The sequence below is a fragment of the Procambarus clarkii genome, chromosome 16 (assembly GCF_040958095.1).
Source record: "Procambarus clarkii isolate CNS0578487 chromosome 16, FALCON_Pclarkii_2.0, whole genome shotgun sequence".
NCBI classification, from domain to species: Eukaryota; Metazoa; Arthropoda; class Malacostraca; order Decapoda; family Cambaridae; genus Procambarus; species Procambarus clarkii.
In genome coordinates, this window is record NC_091165.1 from 19,459,341 (window position 1) to 19,486,840 (window position 27,500).

Here is a 27,500-nt window from a genome sequence, read left to right on the forward strand (position 1 = left end):
TGCATTTATTGGGATTTATTACGATTCGATGTGTTTAAGCGTTCTGTATTCTAGAATTGACAGCGATTATTCATTCACTGTTATTATCTTTTCCTTGGAGCGTTTCGCCATCCGTTCCATTGTTTCTGTCTGCATCTGTCCTGTACCATTGCCACTGTCTTCCTGTCTCTCCTTCCTTCCGTCCGTCTGTCTCATTTCTTAAATTTGTCTTTGTTCCATTCACTTTTTATGTCAATCTGTGTCTCCCCTCACTGTACCCCTCTGCCTTACACTCCCCTCCTGCTCTCTCTCCCATTCACTTCTGCGTCTCTCTCTGGCTCTGCTCCCTCCGTCCCACTTCCTCTCCTCTGTCTCTTTCCCTCCGGGGTCTCAATCCCTCATTCAGGAACTGAGTAATTCCGAACGCTCTCCCACGCCGGCGGTAAGAGGACGGGTTGGCTTGTCGCCACCGTCGCGAAGACGGCATCTTGGAAACCTTGTTTCCCTCCTGAAGTGTCGAGGTGACAGGTTCTTCCCTGCCGGTCGCTGCTCCATTCTGTCAAGAGCTGCCGTCACTTCACTGTCCTTGGTCGAGGGTGACACCTCCTCTCTAGTGATCAATGATCAACACTCGCAAACTATTGCCGTAAACTCTCATATATTTATATATGTGTGTATAATGTCAATATTTCAGCAACTATTGTTCTTAATGGCATAGTTTCCAATCGTTTTTCTTTCTGACTGGATCCTCCCTCACTCAAGGGAGTAAAGCAACGTTTAAGATGCTCGTTAGTAACTGTGGTCAAGCCACTGTTTATAAAGATCATGCCAACCTCTGCAAAGGGTAGTTAATGCTTCAGGCCTGTATGATATACACACACACTCCTGCCTTGTTGTATAACCCCCCCATCCCTTGTATTTTCGTTTATATGTCGATTTGTCACAGTTATTTTTGTTTTTGTTTTGAAGTTGTGACAACCTCCCCTCCCCCCTCCCCCTGCTAGGGATGAGGGGGTTGGTACAACGAGATCTCGTTCCAGGTGGATGAGTGCCATTCCCCTCACAACAGTCCTCATATCCTAGCTCCTTGTCCTAATAGTTTACTTTCAAGTACTATGTACTCATATTGGCTTAGCATTTTCTCCTCTAGTGATAAATACATTTAGATCAATCCTGGAACTTTGACGGGCTGAAATAATAACGTAATTTACTGTTACGATTTATCACGTGAAATATAGAAGAAAATATATAAATATTAAAAAATTTGTGAGCAAACTTGAAAGCGTTGCTTTCATTCGGTACAGTGAAAGCTGGAAACTGGAAGACTGGAAACTAACCGTTTCCAATCTCGACTTGTGTCCTCTCGTTCTGTGTCCTTTCGTTCTGTGTCCTCTCGTTCTGTGCCCTCTCGTTCTGTGCCCTCTCGTTCTGTTCCCTCTCGTTCTGTTCCCTCTCGTTCTGTGCCCTCTCGTTCTGTTCCCTCTCGTTCTGTGCCCTCTCGTTCTGTTCCCTCTCGTTCTGTGTCCTCTCGTTCTGTTCCCTCTCGTTCTGTTCCCTCTCGTTCTGTGCCCTGTCGTTCTGTTCCCTCTCGTTCTGTTCCCTCTTGTTCTGTGTCCTCTCGTTCTGTCCCCTCTCGTTCTGTTCCCTCTCGTTCTGTGTCCTTTCGTTCTGTGCCCTCTCGTTCTGTGTCCTCTCGTTCTGTTCCCTCTCGTTCTGTGTCCTCTCGTTCTGTCCCCTCTCGTTCTGTCCCCTCTCGTTCTGTGTCCTCTCGTTCTGTGCCCTCTCGTTCTGTGCCCTCTCGTTCTGTTCCCTCTCGTTCTGTGCCCTCTCGTTCTGTGCCCTCTCGTTCTGTCCCCTCTCGTTCTGTCCCCTCTCGTTCTGTCCCCTCTCGTTCTGTTCCCTCTCGTTCTGTCCCCTCTCGTTCTGTCTCCTCTCGTTCTGTCCCCTCTCGTTCTGTGCCCTCTCGTTCTGTTCCCTCTCGTTCTGTGTCCTCTCGTTCTGTCCCCTCTCGTTCTGTTCCCTCTCGTTCTGTTCCCTCTCGTTCTGTTCCCTCTCGTTCTGTCCCCTCTCGTTCTGTTCCCTCTCGTTCTGTTCCCTCTCGTTCTGTTCCCTCTCGTTCTGTGCCCTCTCGTTCTGTCCCCTCTCGTTCTGTCCCCTCTCGTTCTGTCCCCTCTCGTTCTGTTCCCTCTCGTTCTGTCCCCTCTCGTTCTGTTCCCTCTCGTTCTGTGCCCTCTCGTTCTGTTCCCTCTCGTTCTGTGCCCTCTCGTTCTGTTCCCTCTCGTTCTGTTCCCTCTCGTTCTGTTCCCTCTCGTTCTGTTCCCTCTCGTTCTGTGCCCTCTCGTTCTGTTCCCTCTCGTTCTGTGCCCTCTCGTTCTGTTCCCTCTCGTTCTGTTCCCTCTCGTTCTGTTCCCTCTCGTTCTGTCTCCTCTCGTTCTGTACCCTCTCGTTCTGTCCCCTCTCGTTCTGTTCCCTCTCGTTCTGTCTCCTCTCGTTCTGTCCCCTCTCGTTCTGTGTCCTCTCGTTCTGTTCCCTGTCGTTCTGTCCCCTCTCGTTCTGTTCCCTCTCGTTCTGTTCCCTCTCGTTCTGTTCCCTCTCGTTCTGTTCCCTCTCGTTCTGTCTCCTCTCGTTCTGTACCCTCTCGTTCTGTCCCCTCTCGTTCTGTTCCCTCTCGTTCTGTCTCCTCTCGTTCTGTCCCCTCTCGTTCTGTGTCCTCTCGTTCTGTTCCCTGTCGTTCTGTCCCCTCTCGTTCTGTTCCCTCTCGTTCTGTTCCCTCTCGTTCTGTTCCCTCTCGTTCTGTTCCCTCTCGTTCTGTTCCCTCTCGTTCTGTTCCCTCTCGTTCTGTCCCCTCTCGTTCTGTTCCCTCTCGTTCTGTTCCCTCTCGTTCTGTGTCCTCTCGTTCTGTTCCCTGTCGTTCTGTCCCCTCTCGTTCTGTTCCCTCTTGTTCTGTGTCCTCTCGTTTTGTCCCCTCTCGTTCTGTGTCCTCTCGTTCTGTGTCCTCTCGTTCTATGCCCTTTTTTAGTGAGTTTTGTATTTTTAGTTAATTTTAGTGAGTTTTATAGTGAGTTTTATAGTGAGACTTTTGCAGTGAGAAATAGGTGGTGGTGAGCGTGTGAGCCGGGAGTCAACACCCTCACCATTACCAGAGGAAGTAATCTCGTCATCAGTAGGAGCAGGAATCCCCATCCAGGGGGCGACACATCTGATGGGCAAACAGTTTCCCCTCTGAGCCTCTCTCACGGGAAGGGGAGGTGTTGAGGAGAAAGGGGGAACGGAGGAGGGGTTTAAGAGGGGGGGGGGTAGGTGGAGATGGAAGGGGGAGTTGGAGAGGTTGTAGGATGGGGGTGAAGGGGGTATTTGGAACAGGGGGTTTAGTGACAGAGGACAAAAGGAGAGAGGGGGAGAAAAAAAAAAGAGGCAGAAGAGAAAAAGAGGAGACACATATTAAACATCAAAGTGACACGATGAATGATAGTTAGAAGAGAGGAGGAGGAGAAGTGAAGGAGACAATAAACAAACTTACACGACTAAATTACCTGATTAAAAAAGCATCATAAACACGGGTAAATAATGTAATATTTACGACACGCATCATAACAAGGACAGCTTTTAGAGGCTTATGATTAATTCTCCAGAAAGTGAGTTTTGATTAATTTTTAAAATCCAAGTTTACTGAAGATCGTGACGTCGAGCATGAGGGTTCGAACCTCCAGGGGAGTCTCAGTATATAACCTTCTTGTGCACCCTCTTGTCGACATAGGAGCGACAATCATGCCTGTTACCCGCAGACAATGACCTATAAGGCCTGGAGACTCGTGAACTAGATCAGTCCTCCCCACCACTGTACAGTAAGTTCTTTGCGTCTTTGATCTTTTCATCAGCGGATTATCTCAAGGCGGTGGCCCAGGAGTCTTGGATATATATATATATATATATATATATATATATATATATATATATATATATATATATATATATATATATATATATATATAAAGACTGGCTCAAGAAGTAAATAGAACTGATAAAGACAATAAAATAAGAAGAGATAAGGATTAGAAGATAAGAGATAAGGATTGGGGGAGATGCAATACAAAATGTATTATGTAGCTGAAGAAGAAGGATTCGTAAAAAGAAGACAAGGATTAATGAAATTGGCTAAGGAAGATTGGAAGATGGTTGTTGTTGTTGTTGTTGTTGTTGATGATTTAGGGGCGACGACGATGGTGGGATCGGCTGCTCCCCGGCGTACCCGTGATAGGCTAATCGCGAAGCCTGGAAAGGTGAAACGCCAAGTCAAATCGCGAAACGAATGACGCCAAATCACTTGAAACTATTATGTCTCGCGGCAAAGAAACCCAAACGGGCAGATGATTGGGGGAGCCCCAGGAGTCCCTCAGGGTGACAAGCACCGCCCCCGCCCCACACAGGTAGCAAAACCCAAAACTCGGCCCCCAACTAAAACGCAAAAGTCATCCAGTGTCGTCCGGCAGAGCAGAAGCCGGCCACCCACCACGACTGAGGGCGCACCAAGAACCCACCAAGACCCGCCAACCCCCCCGGCACCTCTCGGCCAAGCCGGCCCCCGAACACCGTCACCCCGCCGGGAGAACCAGCCAGAACACGTCAAAAAAAGATCTATGAACAATCCCGTGACCCAAGGCGATATGGGCGCCAGGCGTCGTACAACCGGACCGTTGAAGAGGGATGCCAAACGACAGTAGCAAAGCCAAAGCGCGAAAACAGGACGTGATCCGGCGGCTCTCAGGCGGAGGCGGCGTCCAGACGTCCGCTCGTCGTCAAGGTTGAACCAGGAGTCCGACTGGAAGATGGGACTCTCAGAGTCAAGGCATAACAAAAAATGGGACACTCTGAATCAAGCTATAACAGAAAATGGGAATCTTTGAGTCAAACCATAACAGAAAATGGAAATATCTGAATCAAGCTATAACAGAAAATGAGAATCTCTGAGTCAAGCTATAACATAAAATGGGATTCTCTGAATCAAGCTATAACAGAAAATGGGAATCTTTGAGTCAAACCATAACAGAAAATGGAAATATCTGAATCAAGCTATAACAGAAAATGGGAATCTTTGAGTCAAACCATAACAGAAAATGGAAATATCTGAATCAAGCTATAACAGAAAATGAGAATCTCTGAGTCAAGCTATAACATAAAATGGGATTCTCTGAATCAAGCTATAACAGAAAATGGGAATCTCTGAGTCAAGCTATAACAGAAAATGGGAACACTGAAAACTAAAATGCCCCCAGACAGAATACAGCGCGATATTTACGCTTTCGACCTCAGCGTCAATATATAAATGGTTCAGTCACATTAAAAGTACAATAAAATTGACGCTATCTCGGATTTAACAGCATCAGCCTCGACTGTAACCAGGATTTAACAGCATCAGCCTCGACTGTAACCAGGATTTAACAGCATCAGCCTCGACTGTAACCAGGATTTAACAGCATCAGCCTCGACTGTAACCAGGATTTAACAGCATCAGCCTCGACTGTAACCAGGATTTAACAGCATCAGCCTCGACTGTAACCAGGATTTAACAGCATCAGCCTCGACTGTAACCAGGATTTAACAGCATCAGCCTCGACTGTAACCAGGATTTAACAGCATCAGCCTCGACTGTAACCAGGATTTAACAGCATCAGCCTCGACTGTAACCAGGATTTAACAGCATCAGCCTCGACTGTAACCAGGATTTAACAGCATCAGCCTCGACTGTAACCAGGATTTAACAGCATCAGCCTCGACTGTAACCAGGATTTAACAGCATCAGCCTCGACTGTAACCAGGATTTAACAGCATCAGCCTCGACTGTAACCAGGATTTAACAGCATCAGCCTCGACTGTAACCAGGATTTAACAGCATCAGCCTCGACTGTAACCAGGATTTAACAGCATCAGCCTCGACTGTAACCAGGATTTAACAGCATCAGCCTCGACTGTAACCAGACTAAAACCACTTCGTTTTTAACGTAGGTCTTCAACCCATCCTCCACCCAGAAACAACGGTACATACACCAGCGCCTTCGTTAATAAGTCAGCATTTGAGATAAAATAAAAACCCTTTGTATTGTATATTTAGAATTTATGTACACTTAAATCTAGAAAATGTTTGTGTTACGTTAATTCTGCAACCTGTTCTCAGGCTAGGCTCGTTAAAGTGGCGGCTGAGTCGTCCCCAAGATGCTTTCATAAATTTTAACAAATTGCATATTAAGCAAATACTTGTATATGAAGTTCCATATAGTTCGAATCACAGGGTTGTGATTCGAACAGAGGTCTTCAGCAAAACACTGTTCGAAAAATGTTGGGACATCATCAACTGGGAGTCGTTTTGTAAACCAAATTTTCATTCATAAACATAGGGTTAGTGAGTGGATTAATGAGCATTTAGCCTTTGTTGATGAGGTCGGGCTGGTTGATGAGGACGGGCTTGTTGATGAGGACGGGCTGGTTGATGAGGATGGGCTGGTTGATAAGGACGGGCTGGTTGATGAGGACGGGCTGGTTGATGAGGACAAGTTGGTTGATGAGGACGGGCTGGTTGATAAGGACGGGCTGGTTGATAAGGACGGGTTGGTTGATGATGACGGGCTGGTTGATGATGACGGGCTGGTTGATGATGACGGGCTGGTTGATGATGACGGGCTGGTTGATGAGCAGCAGGATTGAATTTCTTTGGGTGTCACAGCCTAGTCAAGCCCAGTACCAGCCTGTAGTGGACATCGCCTCATCTCTCAATTAATTAATACGTCGCGTTTTCTATTAAAAACGTCGCTTTTTCTGTTAATACGTCGCGTTTTCTGTTAATACGTCGCGTTTTCTGTTAATACGTCGCGTTTTCTATGTTATATTAACCAACGTTACAAATGCAACCGACTATCAAATGTAAAATACCGTTTAAGAAATTTTCTTTGCATCGGACTGATGAGTTAGGTAGGTTGCTTGGGCTCGAACGTTTCTGGTTAGAGTAGGACGTTCGATCTTATACGTAGCGGCACAGGAAGAGAACGGGCTGAGTGTGCAGCCCATGATCAAAACATTGGTCCAACTCTCGCTAATCATGAATAATAAAAAAAAATATAAAACGTTACACTCAACAGCTAATTACATTCTAACTATTCTCGAACCCCTTTTAATGGTTTCCACACATACGACAAATGCACATTATTGCTAACAAAAACAAAACACCTAACCTAACCTAACCTTGGCCTAACCTTACCTACCCTAACCTAACCTATCCTTGGTCTAACCTAACCTAACCTAACCTTGGCCTAACCTTACCTACCCTAACCTAACCTAACCTAACCTAACCTGGGCCTAACCTCACCTACCCTAACCTAACCTTACCTTGATCTAACCTAACCTAACCTAACCTTGGCCTAACTACACACATAATATATAATGTAATTGATTTATGTGTGTGTGTGTGTGTGTGTGTGTGTGTGTGTGTGTGTGTGTGTGTGTGTGTGTGTGTGTGTGTGTGTGTGTGTGTGTGTGTGTGTGTGTGTGTGTGTGTGTGTGTGTGTGTGTGTGTGTGTGTGTATGTGTATGTATGTGTGTGTGTGTGTGTGTGTGTGTGTGTGTGTGTGTGTGTGTGTGTGTGTGTGTGTGTATGTGTATGTGTGTGTGTACGTAGCCTCGTTTCATCACTGGAGCGGGTGGTGATTCTGGTGTCTTCAACGATGGCCAGTCAGTTCATAGCTCGGGCAGTAATGTAGATGTTCCAGGTGTATTGGTCTTGAAGATGGTTGAATGTTAGCTGTGTGTTAGCAGTGGCTGTTGATAGTTGGTTGAGTTTGTTTGATGTGTAGTGCTTCGGCGATGTCTTAATCTTCTGTTGTCGTTGTTGTTGTATATGGCGATTATATATGTGTTGTTTGTAAGGATATCTCTGGTAGTTATCTGGTTATCTGTGAAGATTACAAGTTCTTTGAACATTTAATTCCCAAACATTCACTAGAGAGAACAGCTGCCATCTATGCTGTAGAGGGAAGGGCTGCCAACCCATCTTACAGGGGGTAGGGCTGCCTTCCATCCTCCAGAGGGAAGGACTACCACCCATCCTCCAGAAAGAAGGGCTACCAAGAATCCTCCAGAAAAAATGAACAGTTATTCATCCTCCACAGAGAGAGAAAGTTTGCCACCTATTCTCCAGATTGAGATGCTGCCATCCATCCTCCATAGAGAAGGGCTGCCATCCATCCTCCACAAAGAAGGGCTGCCATCCATCCTTCAGATAGTATGGCTGCCATTTACACCCTCCTATGGTTCAGGGCACAAGCTTAAGGCGACGACTGACGATCAAAGGATAAAGCTGTCGTCTCCATCAAAGGCATTCTTGAGCGTCAATATTTAAGAGTGTTTTGTTAGCGGCTCTTCCAGGGATTAGGGAAGATGAGGGGAGTATCAGGGGGGTGTGAGTGAAGGTCAGGGGGTGTGAGTGAAGGTCAGGGGGTGTGAGTGAAGGTCAGGGGGTGTGAGTGAAGGTCAAGGGGTGTGAGTGAAGGTCAGGGGGTGTGAGTGAAGGTCAGGGGGTGTGAGTGAAGGTCAGGGGGTGTGAGTGAGAGCCAGGGGGGGGGGGGTGTGAGTGAGGGTCAAGGGGTGTGAGTGAAGGTCAGGGGGTGAGAGTGAAGGTCAGGGGTGTGAGTGAGGGTCAGGGGGTGAGAGTGAAGGTCAGGGGGTGTGAGTGAAGGTCAGGGGGGTGCGAGTGAAGGTCAGGGGGTGTGAGTGAAGGTCAGGGGGTGTGAGTGAAGGTCAGGGGGTGCGAGTGAAGGTCAGGGGGTGTGAGTGAAGGTCAGGGGGTGTGAGTGAAGGTCAGGGGGGTGTGAGTGAAGGTCAGGGGGTGTGAGTGAAGGTCAGGGGGTGAGAGTGAAGGTCAGGGGGTGTGAGTGAAGGTCAGGGGGTGTGAGTGAAGGTCAAGGGGTGTGAGTGAAGGTCAGGGGGTGTGAGTGAAGGTCAGGGGGTGTGAGTGAGAGCCAGGGGGGGGGGTGTGAGTGAGGGTCAAGGGGTGTGAGTGAAGGTCAGGGGGTAAGAGTGAAGGTCAGGGGGTGTGAGTGAGGGTCAGGGGGTGTGAGTGAAGGTCAGGGGGTGTGAGTGAGAGCCAGGGGGTGTGAGTGAGGGTCAGGGGGTGTGAGTGAGGGTCAGGGGGTGTGAGTGAAGGTCAGGGGGTGTGAGTGAGAGCCAGGGGGTGTGAGTGAGGGTCAGGGGGTGTGAGTGAAGGTCAGGGGGTGAGTGAGAGCCAGGGGGTGTGAGTGAGGGTCAGGGGGTGTGAGTGAAGGTCAGGGGGGTGTGAGTGAAGGTCAGCGGGTGTGAGTGAAGGTCAGGGGGTGTGAGTGAAGGTCAGGGGGTGTGAGTGAAGGTCAGGAGGGTGTGAGTGAAGGTCAGGGGGTGTGAGTGAAGGTCAGGAGGGTGTGAGTGAAGGTCAGGGGGTGTGAGTGAGAGCCAGGGGGTGTGAGTGAGGGTCAGGGGGTGTGAGTGAAGGTCAGGGTGGTGTGAGTGAAGGTCAGGGGGTGTGAGTGAAGGTCAGGGGGTGAGAGTGAAGGTCAGGGGGTGTGAGTGAAGGTCAGGGGGGTGCGAGTGAAGGTCAGGGGGTGTGAGTGAAGGTCAGGGGGTGTGAGTGAAGGTCAGGGGGTGAGAGTGAAGGTCAGGGGGTGTGAGTGAAGGTCAGGGGGTGTGAGTGAAGGTCAGGGGGGTGTGAGTGAAGGTCAGGGGGTGTGAGTGAAGGTCAGGGGGTGAGAGTGAAGGTCAGGGGGTGTGAGTGAAGGTCAGGGGGTGTGAGTGAAGGTCAGGGGGTGTGAGTGAAGGTCAGGGGGTGTGAGTGAAGGTCAGGGGGTGTGAGTGAAGGTCAGGGGGTGTGAGTGAAGGTCAGGGGGTGTGAGTAATGACCGGTGAGTATGAGTGTGTGTGTGGCAGCAGGGTGTGCACTTACCTAGTTGTACTTACCTAGTTGTGCTTGCTAGGGTTGAGTTCTGGCTCTTTGGTCCCGCCTCTCAATTGTCAATTAACTAATTTATAGGGGCCAGATTCACAAAGCAGTTACGCAAGTACTTACGAACGTGTACATCTTTCCTCAATCTTTGACGGCTTTGGTTACATTTATTAAACAGTTTACAAGCAATCTACTGTTGTTATTGTTATAAACAGCCTCCTGGTGCTTCGGAGCTCATTAGCTATTTAGTAATTGTAAACAAGGCTGCCAAAGATTGCGGAAAGATGTACAGGATCTTAAGTGCTTGCGTAACTGCTTCGTGAATCTGGCCCCTGGTTCCTGAGCCTACTGGGCTCTATCATATCTACACTTGAAACTGTGTATAGAGTCAGCCTCCACCACATCACTTCCTAATGCATTCCATTTGTATTCTACTCTGACACAGAAAAAGTTCTTTCTAATATCTCTGTGGCTCATTTGGGCACTCACTTTCCACTTGTGTCCCCTAGTGCGTGTGCCCCTTGTGTTAAATAGCCTGTCTTTATCTACCCTGTCATTTCCTCTGAGAATCTTGTATGTTGTGATCATGTCCCCTCTTTCTCTTCTGTCTCCCAATGACGTGAGGTTTAATTCCTTTAGTCTCTCCTCGTAGTTCATACCCCTAAGTTCAGGTACTAGTTTGGTGGCAAACCTTTGAACCTTTTCCAGTTTAGTCTTATGCTTGACTAGATTCGGACTCCATGCTGGAGCCGCATACTCCAGGATTGGTCTGACATACGTGGTATACAAAGTTCTGAAAGATTCCTTTCACAAGTTTCTAAAGGCCGTTCTTATGTTAGCCAACCTGGCATATGCCGCTGATGTTATTCTCTTGATATGGGCTTCAAGGGACAGGTCTGGCGTGATATCAACCCCCAGGTCTTTCTCTCCATCTGACTTTTGAAGTATTTCATCTCCCAAATGATACCTTGTATCTGGTCTCCTGCTCCCTACTCCTATTTTTCTTACATTACATTTGCTTGGGTTAAGCTCTAACAACCATTTGTTCGACCATTCCTGCAGCTTGTCCAGGTCTTCTTGAAGCCTCAAGCTGCCCTCTTCTGTCTTAATCCTTCTCATAATCTTGGCGTCGTCGTCAAACATTGAGAAGAATGAGTCTATACCCTCCGGGAGATCATTTACGTATATCAGAAACAGAATAGGTCCGAGTACAGAGCCCTGTGGGACTCCACTGGTGACTTCACGCTGATCTGAGGTCTCACCCCTCACCGTAACTCTCTGCTTCCTATTGCTTAGATACTCCCTTATCCACTGGAGCGCCCTACCAGTTACCCCTGGCAGTTTCTCCAGCTTATTCATCAGCCTTTTATGGTGTACTGTGTCAAAGGCCACCCTTCTCTTTCTTGCCTAATTACTGTCACCTGATCGTAGAATTCTATTAAGTCTGTAATGCAAGATTTACCCTCCCTGAACTCACGTTTGCAATTTGTCACGAAGTCTCTTCTCTCCAGATGTGTTACTAGTTTTTTCTCACGATCTTCTCCATCACCTTGCATGGTATACAAGTCAAGGACACTGGCCTGTAGTTCACTGCCTCTTGCCTGTCACCCTTTTTGTATATTAGGACTACATTAGCCGTCTTCCATATTTCTGGTAAGTCTCCCGTCTCCAGTGACCTACTATACACTATGGAGAGTGGCAAGCAAAGTGCCTCTGCCTTTCTAACATCCAGATCCTACAGGTGCCTCTTGACCTCATCTCTTGTAATTTCGAGCCCCTTCCAAGTCCACTTACTTGGAAGCGGCCTAAGTGTGTGTGTGTGTGTGTGTGTGTGTGTGTGTGTGTGTGTGTGTGTGTGTGTGTGTGTGTGCGTGTGTGTGTGCGTGTGTGTGTGTGTGTGTGCGTGTGTGTATGTGTGTGTGTGTGTATGTATGTGTGTGTGTGTGTGTGTGTGTGTGTGTGTGTGTGTGTGTGTGTGTGTGTGTGTGTGTGTGTGTGCGTGTGTGTGTGTGTGTGTGTGTGCGTGTGTGTGTGCGTGTGTGTGTGCGCGCGTGTGTGTGTGTGTGTGCACAATCAAGGGAAAAGGACAAAAAGGATTAAAAAATGCGAATTGGAAATAAGAGGGTTGCAAAGAATAGGTGCATTGAGTCAGAGGGAAAATAGGATGTTTTGGAAGGCGCGAGAGAATAGGTGTGTTTAGAAAGGATGGAGGAGAGGAGGAGGAGGGGGAAGAGGGGGGAGAGAAAGAAGGGGGGGGGGAGAGGTGCTGAGTTATGATACCAGAGACTCATTAAGTCTGCTCCAAGAGCCCACGGTGGGAAAACTGCGTGAGGGGGAGAAATGTGGTGTTTTAGAACCCTCGACTTAGGATCTCTTGGCTTGGGTCTCCTGGTTGGGGGTCCCCTGGCTGGGGGTCCCCTGGCTGGGGGTCCCCTGGCTGGGGGTCCCCTGGTTGGGACCTTGGGCTCATTGGAATGTTTACTATACATAAAAGCTCAGTATCACTCCATGTGATCAATGGACACCATTTATATTGATCACAATACAGATGAAAAGTCACAATAACGTGGCTGAGAAATGTTGACCTGACCACACACTAGAAATTGAAGAGACGACGACGTTTCGGTCCGTCCTGGATCATTCTCAAGTCGATTGTGATGAGACGAGGTTGTTGTTGTTGTTATAGATTCAGCTACTCGGAACAAGTTCCAAGTAACACGGGCTATGGTGAGCCCGTAACTTACCTGACACAGGAGCGGAGCAAGTAGCACGGGCTATGGTGATCCCGTAGTGGACTTAAGTAAGGCAAGAGAGAGAGAGAGAGAGAGAGAGGACACGGAAATCTTAGAAGAAGAAGATAAAAACAAGGCAAAAGGTACGGAAGGTAACGTGCAATAATAGGAGTAAGACTGGAAACGTACGAGAAACATGAAAAAGAAAGAGAAAAAGGAAGGGGTTGGCTTATGTTAGGTCACATTTGCTAGAATGTTTAGAAGATTTGAGTATATACTGTGAAAGGAAAGAGTAAACACCTACACAGTCAGGACTAAGGATAACGTTGGATTGGTTGTGAATCAGAGTTGACTCGACCAGACGGGTGTATGTACAGAGGCAGGAAAGATTATTTTAGAGGAAGACCAATCAATAGGATGATTAGAATCAAACATTGATCACAATATTTTCAGTGACTCCAAAGTTTGCAGCGATTTATATATGTTTAATGTTAAATACTTAATGTTATAATACTTAAGTAAAGCACATTTGCTATCTTCATAATGTTTACTTTATTTCGAGAGTTTGCTATTATACAAAGAATGTTTTGCTTTCGACACGTTAATATAAATCTCGTTATCAAAGACGTTTTATTTTTATCTCCTGCATTTATTGGGATTTATTACGATTCGATGTGTTTAAGCGTTCTGTATTCTAGAATTGACAGCGATTATTCATTCACTGTTATTATCTTTTCCTTGGAGCGTTTCGCCATCCGTTCCATTGTTTCTGTCTGCATCTGTCCTGTACCATTGCCACTGTCTTCCTGTCTCTCCTTCCTTCCGTCCGTCTGTCTCATTTCTTAAATTTGTCTTTGTTCCATTCACTTTTTATGTCAATCTGTGTCTCCCCTCACTGTACCCCTCTGCCTTACACTCCCCTCCTGCTCTCTCTCCCATTCACTTCTGCGTCTCTCTCTGGCTCTGCTCCCTCCGTCCCACTTCCTCTCCTCTGTCTCTTTCCCTCCGGGGTCTCAATCCCTCACTCAGGAACTGAGTAATTCCGAACGCTCTCCCACGCCGGTGGTAAGAGGACGGGTTGGCTTGTCGCCACCGTCGCGAAGACGGCATCTTGGAAACCTTGTTTCCCTCCTGAAGTGTCGAGGTGACAGGTTCTTCCCTGCCGGTCGCTGCTCCATTCTGTCAAGAGCTGCCGTCACTTCACTGTCCTTGGTCGAGGGTGACACCTCCTCTCTAGTGATCAATGATCAACACTCGCAAACTATTGCCGTAAACTCTCATATATTTATATATGTGTGTATAATGTCAATATTTCAGCAACTAATGTTCTTAATGGCATAGTTTCCATTCGTTTTTCTTTCTGACTGGATCCTCCCTCACTGAAGGGAGTAAAGCAACGTTTAAGATGCTCGTTAGTAACCGTGGTCAAGCCACTGTTTATAAAGATCATGCCAACCTCTGCAAAGGGTAGTTAATGCTTCAGGCCTGTATGATATACACACACACTCCTGCCTTGTTGTATAACCCCCCATCCCTTGTATTTTCGTTTATATGTCGATTTGTCACGGTTATTTTTGTTTTTGTTTTGAAGTTGTGACAACCTCCCCTCCCCCCCCCCTTTCTTCCTGCTAGGGATGAGGGGGTTGGTACAACGAGATCTCGTTCCAGGTGGATGAGTGCCATTCCCCTCACAACAGTCCTCATATCCTAGCTCCTTGTCCTAATAGTTTACTTTCAAGTACTATGTACTCATATTGGCTTAGCATTTTCTCCTCTAGTGATAAATACATTTAGATCAATCCTGGAACTTTGACGGGCTGAAATAATAACGTAATTTACTGTTACGATTTATCACGTGAAATATAGAAGAAAATATATAAATATTAAAAAAATTGTGAGCAAACTTGAAAGCGTTGCTTTCATTCGGTACAGTGAAAGCTGGAAACTGGAAGACTGGAAACTAACCGTTTCCAATCTCGACTTGTGTCCTCTCGTTCTGTGTCCTTTCGTTCTGTGCCCTCTCGTTCTGTGCCCTCTCGTTCTGTGCCCTCTCGTTCTGTTCCCTCTCGTTCTGTTCCCTCTCGTTCTGTTCCCTCTCGTTCTGTGCCCTCTCGTTCTGTGCCCTCTCGTTCTGTGCCCTCTCGTTCTGTGTCCTCTCGTTCTGTGCCCTCTCGTTCTCTGTCCTCTCGTTCTGTTCCCTCTCGTTCTGTTCCCCCTCGTTCTGTGCCCTCTCGTTCTGTGCCCTCTCGTTCTGTGCCCTCTCGTTCTGTGTCCTCTCGTTCTGTGCCCTCTCGTTCTGTGCCCTCTCGTTTTGTTCCCTCTCGTTCTGTTCCCTCTCGTTCTGTGCCCTCTCGTTCTGTGTCCTCTCGTTCTGTGTCCTCTCGTTCTGTGTCCTCTCGTTCTGTGTCCTCTCGTTCTGTGTCCTCTCGTTCTGTGTCCTCTCGTTCTGTGTCCTCTCGTTCTGTGCCCTCTCGTTCTGTTCCCTCTCGTTCTGTTCCCTCTCGTTCTGTTCCCTCTCGTTCTGTTCCCTCTCGTTCTGTGCCCTCTCGTTCTGTGCCCTCTCGTTCTGTGTCCTCTCGTTCTGTGTCCTCTCGTTCTGTGTCCTCTCGTTCTGTTCCCTCTCGTTCTGTTCCCTCTCGTGCTGTGCCCTCTCGTTCTGTGTCCTCTCGTTCTGTGTCCTCTCGTTCTGTGTCCTCTCGTTCTGTGTCCTCTCGTTCTGTTCCCTCTCGTTCTGTTCCCTCTCGTTCTGTTCCCTCTCGTTCTGTGCCCTCTCGTTCTGTTCCCTCTCGTTCTGTGTCCTCTCGTTCTGTGTCCTCTCGTTCTGTGCCCTCTCGTTCTGTGTCCTCTCGTTCTGTGTCCTCTCGTTCTGTTCCCTCTCGTTCTGTGCCCTCTCGTTCTGTGTCCTCTCGTTCTGTGTCCTCTCGTTCTGTGTCCTCTCGTTCTGTGTCCTCTCGTTCTGTTCCCTCTCGTTCTGTTCCCTCTCGTTCTGTGCCCTCTCGTTCTGTGTCCTCTCGTTCTGTGTCCGCTCGTTCTGTGTCCTCTCGTTCTGTGTCCTCTCGTTCTGTTCCCTCTCGTTCTGTTCCCTCTCGTTCTGTTCCCTCTCGTTCTGTGCCCTCTCGTTCTGTGCCCTCTCGTTCTGTTCCCTCTCGTTCTGTTCCCTCTCGTTCTGTTCCCTCTCGTTCTGTTCCCTCTCGTTCTGTGCCCTCTCGTTCTGTGCCCTCTCGTTCTGTCCCCTCTCGTTCTGTGTCCTCTCGTTCTGTTCCCTCTCGTTCTGTTCCCTCTCGTTCTGTTCCCTCTCGTTCTGTGTCCTCTCGTTCTGTGTCCTCTCGTTCTGTTCCCTCTCGTTCTGTGCCCTCTCGTTCTGTGCCCTCTCGTTCTGTCCCCTCTCGTTCTGTGTCCTCTCGTTCTGTCCCCTCTCGTTCTGTGTCCTCTCGTTCTGTGCCCTCTCGTTCTGTTCCCTCTCGTTCTGTTCCCTCTCGTTCTGTTCCCTCTCGTTCTGTGTCCTCTCGTTCTGTGTCCTCTCGTTCTGTGTCCTCTCGTTCTGTCCCCTCTCGTTCTGTTCCCTCTCGTTCTGTGCCCTCTCGTTCTGTCCCCTCTCGTTCTGTGCCCTCTCGTTCTGTCCCCTCTCGTTCTGTGTCCTCTCGTTCTGTGCCCTCTCGTTCTGTCCCCTCTCGTTCTGTGTCCTCTCGTTCTGTGCCCTCTCGTTCTGTGCCCTCTCGTTTTGTCCCCTCTCGTTCTGTGTCCTCTCGTTCTGTGTCCTCTCGTTCTGTGTCCTCTCGTTCTATGCCCTTTTATAGTGAGTTTTGTATTTTTAGTTAATTTTAGTGAGTTTTATAGTGAGTTTTATAGTGAGACTTTTGCAGTGAGAAATAGGTGGTGGTGAGCGTGTGAGCCGGGAGTCAACACCCTCACCATTACCAGAGGAAGTAATCTCGTCATCAGTAGGAGCAGGAATCCCCATCCAGGGGGCGACACATCTGATGGGCAAACAGTTTCCCCTCTGAGCCTCTCTCACGGGAAGGGAGGGGAGGTGTAGAGGGGAAAGGGGGAGGGGGGGGGGGTAGGTGGAGATGGAAGGGGGAGTTGGAGAGGTTGTAGGATGGGGGTGAAGGGGGTATTTGGAACAGGGGGTTTAGTGACAGAGGACAAAAGGAGAGAGGGGGAGAAAAAAAAAAGAGGCAGAAGAGAAAAAGAGGAGACACATATTAAACATCAAAGTGACACGATGAATGATAGTTAGAAGAGAGGAGGAGGAGAAGTGAAGGAGACAATAAACAAACTTACACGACTAAATTACCTGATTAAAAAAGCATCATAAACACGGGTAAATAATGTAATATTTACGACACGCATCATAACAAGGACAGCTTTTAGAGGCTTATGATTAATTCTCCAGAAAGTGAGTTTTGATTAATTTTTAAAATCCAAGTTTACTGAAGATCGTGACGTCGAGCATGAGGGTTCGAACCTCCAGGGGAATCTCAGTATATAACCTTCTTGTGCACCCTCTTGTCGACATAGGAGCGACAATCATGCCTGTTACCCGCTGACAATGACCTATAAGGCCTGGAGACTCGTGAACTAGATCAGTCCTCCCCACCACTGTACAGTAAGTTCTTTGCGTCTTTGATCTTTTCATCAGCGGATTATCTCAAGGCGGTGGCCCAGGAGTCTTGGATATATATATATATATATATATATATATATATATATATATATATATATATATATATATATATATATATATATATATATATATATATATATATATATATATATATATGCCAAACGACAGTAGCAAAGCCAAAGCGCGAAAACAGGACGTGAACCGGCGGCTCCCAGGCGGAGGCGGCGTCCAGACGTCCGCTCGTCGTCAAGGTTGAACCAGGAGTCCCCACAGCCTAGTCCAGCCCAGCACCAGCCTGCAGTGGACATCGCGTCCTCTCTCTATATTAATTAATACGTCGCGTTTTCTGTTAAAACGTTGCGTTTTCTGTTAATACGTCGCGTTTTCTGTTAAAACGTCGCGTTTTCTACGTTATATTAACCAACGTTACAAATGCAACCGACTATCATATGTAAAATACCATTTAAGAAATATCTACGTTTTCTTTGCAACGGACTGATGAGTTAGGTAGGTTGCTTGGGCTTGAACGTTTCTGGTTAGAGTAGGACGTTCGATTTTATACGTAATGGCAAAGGAAGAGAACGAGCTGAGTGTGCAGCCCATGATCAAAACATTGGTCCAACTCTCGCTAATCATGAATAATAAAAAAAATATAAAACGTTACACTCAACAGCTAAATACATTCTAACTATTCTCGAACCCCTTTTAATGGTTTCCACACATACGACAAATGCACATTATTGCTAACAAAAACAAAACACCTAACCTAACCTAACCTAACCTAACCTAACCTTGGTCTAACCTTACCTACCCTAACCTAACCTAGCCTTGGTCTAACCTAACCTAACCTAACCTTGGCCTAACCTTACCTACCCTAACCTAACCTAGCCTTGGTCTAACCTAACCTAACCTAACCTTGGCCTAACCTTACCTACCCTAACCTAACCTAACCTAACCTAACCTGGGCCTAACCTCACCTACCCTAACCTAACCTAACCTTGATCTAACTTAACCTAACCTAACCTGGGCCTAACCTCACCTACCCTAACCTAACCTTACCTTGATCTAACCTAACCTAACCTAACCTTGGCCTAACCTCACCTACCCTAACCTAACCTTACCTTGATCTAACCTAACCTAACCTAACCTTGGCCTAACCTCACCTACCCTAACCTAACCTTACCTTGATCTAACCTAACCTAACCTAACCTTGGCCTAACCTCACCTACCCTAACCTAACCTTACCTTGATCTAACCTAACCTAACCTAACCTTGGCCTAACCTTACCTACCCTAACCTAACCTAACCTAACCTAACCTGGGCCTAACCTCACCTACCCTAACCTAACCTAGCCTTGGTCTAACCTAACCTCACCTACCCTAACCTAACCTTACCTTGCTCTAACCTAACCTACCCTAACCTTGGCCTAACTACACACATAATATATAATGTAATTGATTTATATCCACATTTGGGAAATTTCTAATGTTAAACACACCATAAGTTAAAATTGATGAATGCGACTTTGGGATTGACCGCATCATCGATGAGCATGTCTGGAGGATGAGTTAATGTGTAAGTACATCTTCACCAATCATAACAAAGCACATAACACAAGCCTAGCAATGTACAAGGTCTTAGCAAGTAAATAACTTTACCATGTCTGAAAGGGATCAGAAGGAGTGGAGTAGGAGGAGGAGGAGGAGGAGGAGGAGGTAAAGGAGAAGCAGAATAGTGGAAGAGTAGGAGGAGGAGGAGGAACGTTTTCTCTGAATTTTGTTCACATTAAAGGAACGGAAAAAATGGCAGAATTTAGTTACTGCTCAAAGGTTATGACGAATTCGCTTGGTTCTTCGGAGCCTGTTGTTATTTTAACGATAAAAGGGATTCAGGCCAAACCTTTTTGGCTGCATAATCACCTTTGTTTTCACTCTGTTTGCTCATACATTGGTGCCTTAATGCATTAAGAGAAGCAAGTGAAAGAAGCTTTTTAATCTCAATTTTAAAATTGGCAAAGATTTTGTTGATTTTGCTTTCTGGTGCTCGAGAGAAATCAGATTTCTAGCATCCCAAAAAGCGAGTGTTTTTTCTCTAAAATGAGTCTTATCGCTCGGGATCGAAGCCTCGTTCTTCGTCGCCCTGTTTAACAAATCCAGGGGCATTCGAATGAGATTTATGACATTTGAATGAGGCATTCGGGGGCATTCGAATGAGTTATTTCCAGATTAGTCTCGCCCAGCGGTCGCTGAGATAGAGAACTCAGACCACCTTTGCTCAGTCATCACCAACTCGCTCTGACTATGACAAATTTTGATAAGAGGTCACCATGGGCGGAACCAATGACGGCACCATCTATTCGTTCATAAATGAGACCATCGGGGCGCAGGAAGGGGTCCCTCTCTAGTGCTTGCTTCACCAACGTGCGCGTTCGTGGACATCGAGCGGATATCCAGAAGGGCTCTTGTAGCCGATGCATGGGACGCCCGCAATAAGTCGACAAAATCCTTTGCAGTCGTAAGGTTGAAAGATCATGATACGTTTAGCGTCAGCAGTGATGAGTCGTTTGGTCTGTCTTGACGTAGGTGTGGGCATCTGGCTGGTGATTGGTGGAAGTGGGTTTGCAAGTTTGTGGGTCTTAACAGTCCCCTATACTGACTTGTAAGGCTATATTAGCTTTCAGATACACGGCTTGTTGTCACAGGTTGTCGAGTTCCTCCAGAGCCTCAGATGGCGGGCAGGAACCATGTATGCAGTGAGCATTTCCTCTCTGTATCGCCACACTAAGGCGCTGAGAGAGGAAGCTGGCGGCTCTAGGGGTCTCTTGTTGTTTCAATTAGCTTAGAACCCAGCTCCTTCAAATAACTAGCGGCACTTTTACCCCAGGCATCAACTGTTTCTGAGGCAATTGGGGACAAAATTTTCTCCGGTGGCTGCTTCCTGGTGATTGGTAGCACCGCCTGGATGTGTAACACTGAAGTCAACATAAGTGTTGGCTAAAGCTGAAACGCAAGTGTAGTCCCACACCAACTGTCTACTATTCTTCCAGGGGATCACCGTGATCCCGTCTGGGCGACCGACAGGCTCGTCAGAGTTACGGGGCACTAGGTAACGAGGTTCTCTCTCTCTGCTGGACAACCAGCTGTGGTAAGGCTCCTCTAATTAAAGTTGTGGTAAGGCTATTTACCTCACTGTGTCTTGCATAACCTCCCAATCTCTGTGCGTTGGCAGAGAAGGCCATGGCGGCCGTACCTGTCGCCCACAGTAACTATACGAGAGAATATCTATCTATTAAAAGTTGGAGGACAGATGCTTGGGCCTACCCTCGCCCAAAATTGGCAGAGGCAATGGTGTGATAAACGGGATGAACATAAGTCGGGGTTGCCAGCACTGAAAAGAGAACCACGTGTCAGAGCCAGTAAACAGACCCCTACGACGATTTCTGGCACTGCCCGCCGGCGAAACAGCTAAATGCCCTGAAAACAATTATGTCATCCAAAAACATTTTTCCTCTTGGAGTAATATACACCATAATTCATTGAGCTCGGGAAAATGAACGAAAATGTCCTGCTGTTCATAATTTTCCCGTACTCCCATAAAACAAACGGTCCTCCAACTGTTTCAAAAGGTGTCTCAAGCTACAACCTTTCTCAGAGCAGAGTAACCGGTCTATGTTACGGTGCTCAGTTCCTCTCATCGACGGTCACATTAGACAGTAGTGTTTGTTATAAGAGAAAGACAGAGGCAAACAGACATATACAGCCAGAGACAGAAACAGAGAGACAGAGACAGAAACGAAGACAAGGACAGAGAAACAGAGAAAAACAGACAAAGAGAACAGCAAACAGACACAAAGAGAGTGACAGAGATAGAGACAGACACACAGAGACACACAGACAGAAACAGACTGACAGTAGATCAATGGATGGATAAATGATAGATGGATGGATACGTGGATAGATAAAATGATGGATAAATGGGTGGGTAGATGGATAGAAGGACGAATACATGGATAGATGGATGAGTTGAAGAATGGATATTAAGATGGATGGATAGGGGCGAGTGGGAAGGACGAAGAGAGTGGAGAGGAGGGACGAGAGTGGGTGGGGAAGAGAACGATGGAAGGGAATGGAGGGGGGGGGGGGATTGGGAATTGTAGGGAGGGTCTGCGGGACGGGGTAGTTGGGAGTTAGGTAGACGGGTGAAGGATAGAATGGGGTTTGGGGGATTAGGGTGGGGTGGGCGAGGGGAGGGCACCCGGGCACTGCTGGATTTTTTTTTTATTAACACATTAGGTACATCTGCATTAGTGCAGCTACCCTAGACTATATGAAGTGGAGTACAGTGTGTCAAAAAAGCTAACTAGGTGATGCTAAAAAATCCCCATCACACAGGATGGTTAGTCATACAGAGGCATGTGATAAGCGGTCTGCACTGGCAGACTCCGGATGCATTTTGAGGATATCAACAACACAAGATTGAATAAGGTAGCAGTGGTAATACAAGTCCCCATCTCGCAGGATGGTTAGTCATACAGAGCCATGTGTTTAGTAGCCTGCACTGGCAAATTTTGGGTGCACTATGAGGATATCTTCAAGAACACGAGAGTGAATAAAGTAATTGCAAAGCTCCAGGTACCTCATGCCAACTGGTCTGAAAGGCCTAATAACTGGGCATTCAGTGATGTAGTGCGGGAGATCGTGCCGTAGTTCCTGCTCACAGAGTTTGCAACTGGAGTGCTTAGGATTGGGAGACCCGTCACCTGCAGCCACCTGCCACAGGTAACGGTAACCCAACCTGATCCTTGCAACCACTGTGTCGCACAGTCTAGTGGACGTTTTTGCTGGAGACCCATCTGAGTATATATAAACCTACGGACATCAGATCCCCGATTTAATTTCAGACTTCGTGCGACTTCATGAAAATCGCACGAGGTACTTGGGTTACAGGCTGATATTTCTTAAATGATTTAGCTTAAGCCAACCCAGAGCAGCCTATGTGCGTCCCATACCCCCAGACCACTTCCCCTGCATATTTGGGAGAGGCTACAGCATCTGGCCTGTGTGTGTACTCACCTAGTTGTGCTAGCGGGGATTGAGCTTTGTCTCTTTGGTCTCGCCTCTCAACCGTCAATCAACTGGTGTACAGATTCCTGAGCCTACTGGGCTCTATCCTATCTACATTTAAAACTGTGTATGGAGTCAGCCTCCACCACAACACTTCCTAATGCGTTCCATTTATTAACTACTCTGATACTGAAAAATTTCTTTCTTACGTCTCTGTGGCTCATCTGGGTACTAAGTTTCCACCTGTGTCCCCTTGTTCGTGTCCCACCCGTGCTGAAGAGTTTGTCTTTGTCCACCCTGTCAATTCCTCTGAGAATTTTGTAAGTGGTTATCATGTCTCCCCTTACTCTTCTCTTTTCCAGGGACGTGAGGTTCAGCTCCTTTAGCCTTTTGTCGTAGCTCATACCTCTCAGTTCTGGGACGAGTCTGGTGTCATACCGCTGAATCTTCTCTTTGTCTTGTGTTTAACTAGGTGTGGACTCCAGGCTGGAGCTGCATATTCCAAGATTGGTCTGACATAAGTGTTATACAGGGTCCTGAACGATTCCTTACACAAGTTTCTAAAGGCAGTTTTTATGTTGGCCAACCTAGCTTATCCCGCTGATGATATCCTTTTGATATGAGCCTCTGGGGACAAGTTCGGTGTGATATCAACCCCAGATCTTTCTCTCTATTTGAGACTCTTGCAGGATTTCACCTCCCAGATGGTACCATATATCCTGCCTTCTGCTTCCTTCGCCTAATTTCATTACTTTAAACTTTCCTGAGTTGATCTTTAGCAACTATTTTCTAGACCATTCCTCTAGTTTGTCCAGGTCATCCTGTAGTCTCTGTCTATCTTCATCTGTCTTGATTCTTCTCATAATTTTTGCATCATCAGCAAACATTGAGGAATGAGTCTATACCTTCTGGAAGATCTTTTACATTTATTAGAAACAGGATGGGTCCAAGTACTGAGCCCTGTGGGACTCCGCTGGTGACATCTCGCTACTCTGATGTCTCCCCCCCCCCTCCCCTCACAGTTACTCGCTATTTCCTGTTGCTTAAATACTTCCTTATCCACTCGAGCACCTTCCCTTTTACTGCTGTTCTTCCAACTTTTTGAACAGCCTTGTATGAGGTACTGTGTCAAAGGCTTTCTGACAGTCCAAGAAAATGCAGTCTGCCCGCCCTTCTTCATTTTGCCTAATTTTTATTGCCTGGTCATAGATTTCTATTAAACCTGTGAGGCACGATTTACCATCTCTGAACCCATGTTGGTGGTGTGTTACAACGCTATTTCCCTCCAGATGTTCTATGAGCCTTTTCCTCACCATCTTCTCCATCACCTTGCATGGTACACAAGTGTGGGAACCGACCTGTGAGATTTATATTTATTTAATTTATATGAATTTATATTTACGGTAATTTGTATACTTCGATAGCAATTTGTATGATGTTAAGTGGACTGTATTTCTGCAATAATCTCATAATCTCACAAATCGATCCTCTACACATTAGGGGGGTTTATTAAATTTATATATATGCAGCCAATCAAACTACAGTAATAGACTACATACATTGAAGAGGTTCCTTATCTTATAGTACAGCAGGCCTTAGTCCACCAGGTATAACCAGGATGTAGACACCACATTTTCCCTCTTTGAGGTAGCTTCCATCACCCTGGTAACTGATGCACAAAGCATGCTTCCTCGTCTTGACCTGTCAAAAGGGCGCTAGCTGTAAAGCCAGAATCCTAATATATGACAGCTGTATCAGAGAAAACACTGTACATGGAACCATACAGACCTAGGCTTAATTACCTTTAGTATGAGGCGATCTCGTGCTCTAACCGGCCCACCCTAAATCCACTGACATTAATGGCCATAAATGAAAGATAAATGGGTTTCGGCAGAACACTTAACTTGAATTTGTTGACAGCGTGTTGATAATGGTACACCTTTGGTTTCCATAACACTTCGTCCAAGTAAAATTAACAGGAGCCGAATTGCTCCCGTGAGCCTCTGGTCTCAGTACAAACAATGGTGACACTCCATACTACTGACGCTACTGGCCGACATTGTCCAGATATGATAGGAGCCGAATTTGCTCCACGCGTCTCGGAGGTGACAACAACAATAGCTGACCACTACCTCACCCTGATGCCTGCCTTACATTGTCCAGATGACAGAAAGTGATAGAAGGGTCACATTTACTCTACTTTAATATTGATAATTAAGTTAATTTATATGAGATGTTTTTATGATGGTAAAGTCCAAAGACTAATGTATTTAAGAATAATTCCCACCATAATAGGTGGAGAATTTATAATAGTATGTGGTAATGATATCCCGTTTTCTATAGACGGAAATTCCACTACAATTACATTTTCTATGGGTAACTTGTTTATACAATACAGCAGCAATTATCTGTCTGTATGATATTATTATATGGTGTCGGATTTTCCAACAACAAGTTAGGGAAACTGGCCTGTAGTTCAGTGCCTTTTACTTGTCACCCTTTTTGTATATTGGAACTATGTTAGCTGTATTCCAACTTTTCGGTAGGTCTGTTTCCAGTGACCTGTTATACACAATAGAGAGTGGCACACTTGGTGCTTCTGCACCTTCCTTTAGTATCCACGGTGAGATTCTGTCAGGCCCAACAGCCTTTGTCACATTCAGCTCCAACATATTCCTTTGTGTGTGTGTGTGTGTGTGTGTGTGTGTGTGTGTGTGTGTGTGTGTGTGTGTGTGTGTGTGTGTATGTGTGTGTGTGTGTGTGTGTGTGTGTATTCACCTAGTTGTGCTTGCGGGGGTTGAGCTCTGTTCTTTCGACCCGCCTCTCAACTGTCAGTCAATCAACTGTTACTAACTATTAAAAAAAAATCCAACACACACAGCTCAACCACCGAAAGCACAAATAGGTGAGTATAGGTGAGTACACACCCAGGAAGCAGCCCATAATAGCTGTCTACCTCCCAGGTACCTATTTACTACTAGGTAACAGGTGCATCATGGTAAAAGAAACTCTGCCCATATGTTTTCTACCATCGCCAGGGATCGAACCCCCGGTCCCCCAGGATTACGAGTGCTGAGTGATGTCCACTCAGCCACCAGGCTCCCAGGTGTGTGTGCGTGCGTGTGTGCACGTGTGATTAAGACAATCGACATTAATGTGATTCTATCATGAAAACTAACGACTTTCCCTGCTATAGGAAGTGATACATTTTCCAACCAGATTGAAGAACTTTGACAATTCCGTAAGCCCAAATTTTTTTTCTCTCTTCTCATTGTAATAATCTCCCCGGGCCCTTCTTGTCCTCTAAGCTCTCTTTACTGCCTTTGATGTCCACGAAAATCATTTCCCCCCCCCCTCACCCCCCCCATCACCCCCCCTCACTACGTTTTTCATACAGTGTTCCAATATTTTATAAAATTCACCAAAAGTTTGAAAGAAAAAAATATTGCATGAAGTCTATATTTTTTTTTTTCCTGTGAGAAGTTTTTTTCTCCCTGCGATAGGGAGAAGAAATTTTGTTTTTGTTTTCTCTTTCTGATCACTAGTGTATTTCTCTGTCTTATTCCGTTAGTTCTCGGTTGGTTTGTATTATTCTCTCGTTTCCTTCCAGTTATTCTCTTTTCTCTCTTCTTGCTTCGCCTTCCGTTCCTGTTTCTTCTCCTGCGACTCTACAGACTCCGGCTCTTCTGAATCTCCTTCACTTTGTTCTCTCTTCAATCTTCTCTTCTTCTTGCTGTTCCTCGTGGCCTGTCTCTTAACAATGGCTCAATAAAGTTTCTTCATCCGACTCCAGCCCTTCTCTCTTGGTCCTCCCTTGCCAGCCCTTCCCTACCAGCCCTCCCCTGCCAGCCCTTCCCTTCCAGCCTTTCCTTGCCAGCCCTCCCTTGCCAGCCCTTCCTTGCCAGCCCTTCCTTGCCAGCCCTCCCTTGCCAGCCCTTCCTTGCCAGCCCTTCCTAGCCAGCCCTTCCTTGCCAGCCCTTTCTAGCCAGCCCTTCCACACCAGCCCTCCCCTGCCAAACCTTCCCTATCAGCTCTCCCCTGCCAAACCTTCCCTACCAGCCCTCCCCTGCCAGCCCTTCCCTACCAGCCCTCCCCTGCCAGCCCTTCCCTACCAGCCCTCCCCTGCCAAACCTTCTCCCCGACTGTAAAAAAATATAGAACAGGATTAGTTGTATTATTGGTCAACACTGACCTGGCAACACTGGTGTGGCCGCCACAGGACCACACACACTTGCTGGAAGACAAAAGAGCTCGGGAAGATATGATCACCACATACAAGATCCTCAGGGGAATTCACTGGGATGACAAGGATGGATTATTTAACACGGGTGGTACACGCACAAGGGGACACATGTAGAAGCTAAGTACTCAAGTGAACCACAGAGACATTAGAAAAAACTTTTTCAGTGTCAGAATTGTTACTAAATGGAATGCACTTGGAAGTGATGTGGTGGAGGCTGACTCCATACACAATTTCAAATGTAGATATGACATAGCCCAGTAGGCTCAGGAAACTGTACACCACTCGATTGACGGTTGAGAGGCGGGACCAAAGAGCCAGAGCTCAACCCCCGCAAGCACAACTAGATGAATACACACACACACCGCTGAAGAGAGAGCTCTTGGTTTCATTATTATTCATACTTGCTTGACCCATCACTTAAGGGGCTACATCTTTGATTACAGAGACCTCTCTGCGCTTACTGGGGATTCTCTCTCTCTCTCTCCTGGTCCCTGACCTCTCTGCGCTTACTGGGGATTCTCTCTCTCTCTCTCTCTCCTGGTCCCTGACCTCTCTGCGCTTGCTGGGGATTCTCTCTTTCTCTCTCCTGGTCCCTGACCTCTCTGCGCTTGCTGGGGATTCTCTCTCTCTCTCTCCTGGTCCCTGACCTCTCTGCGCTTGCTGGGGATTCTCTCTCTCTCTCTCCTGGTCCCTGACCTCTCTGCGCGTAGTGGGGATTCTCTCTCCTGAGAAATATTCTTAATATTACATGCACACGTGCATATATATACATCCATGTACACAAATACATATACATATCAATAATCTTTCTATATCACAAGTGATTCAACAAGAGGCTCACAACAGTCACTATACAAGACACTTTACATCTATGGTGACTCACACAGTTACTAGTCTT

At 46.8% G+C, this 27,500-nt stretch overlaps 1 protein-coding gene across 1 annotated transcript in view; it reads right to left on the minus strand.

Moving 5' to 3' along the window:
- LOC123759916 (trichohyalin-like) overlaps positions 1–20,534 on the minus strand; it is a 36,820-nt gene extending 16,286 nt beyond the window's left edge. The window contains exons 1-4 of the mRNA XM_069325545.1: positions 20,481–20,534; positions 14,635–16,457; positions 13,728–13,902; positions 1,317–2,989 (exon numbers count right to left, since the gene is read on the minus strand). Of these exons, the coding sequence (XP_069181646.1) occupies positions 1,317–2,989; positions 13,728–13,902; positions 14,635–16,457; positions 20,481–20,534 (3,725 nt within the window). The remainder of the gene's footprint in view (positions 1–1,316; positions 2,990–13,727; positions 13,903–14,634; positions 16,458–20,480) is intronic.
- Between the last annotated feature and the right edge of the window lie 6,966 nt (positions 20,535–27,500).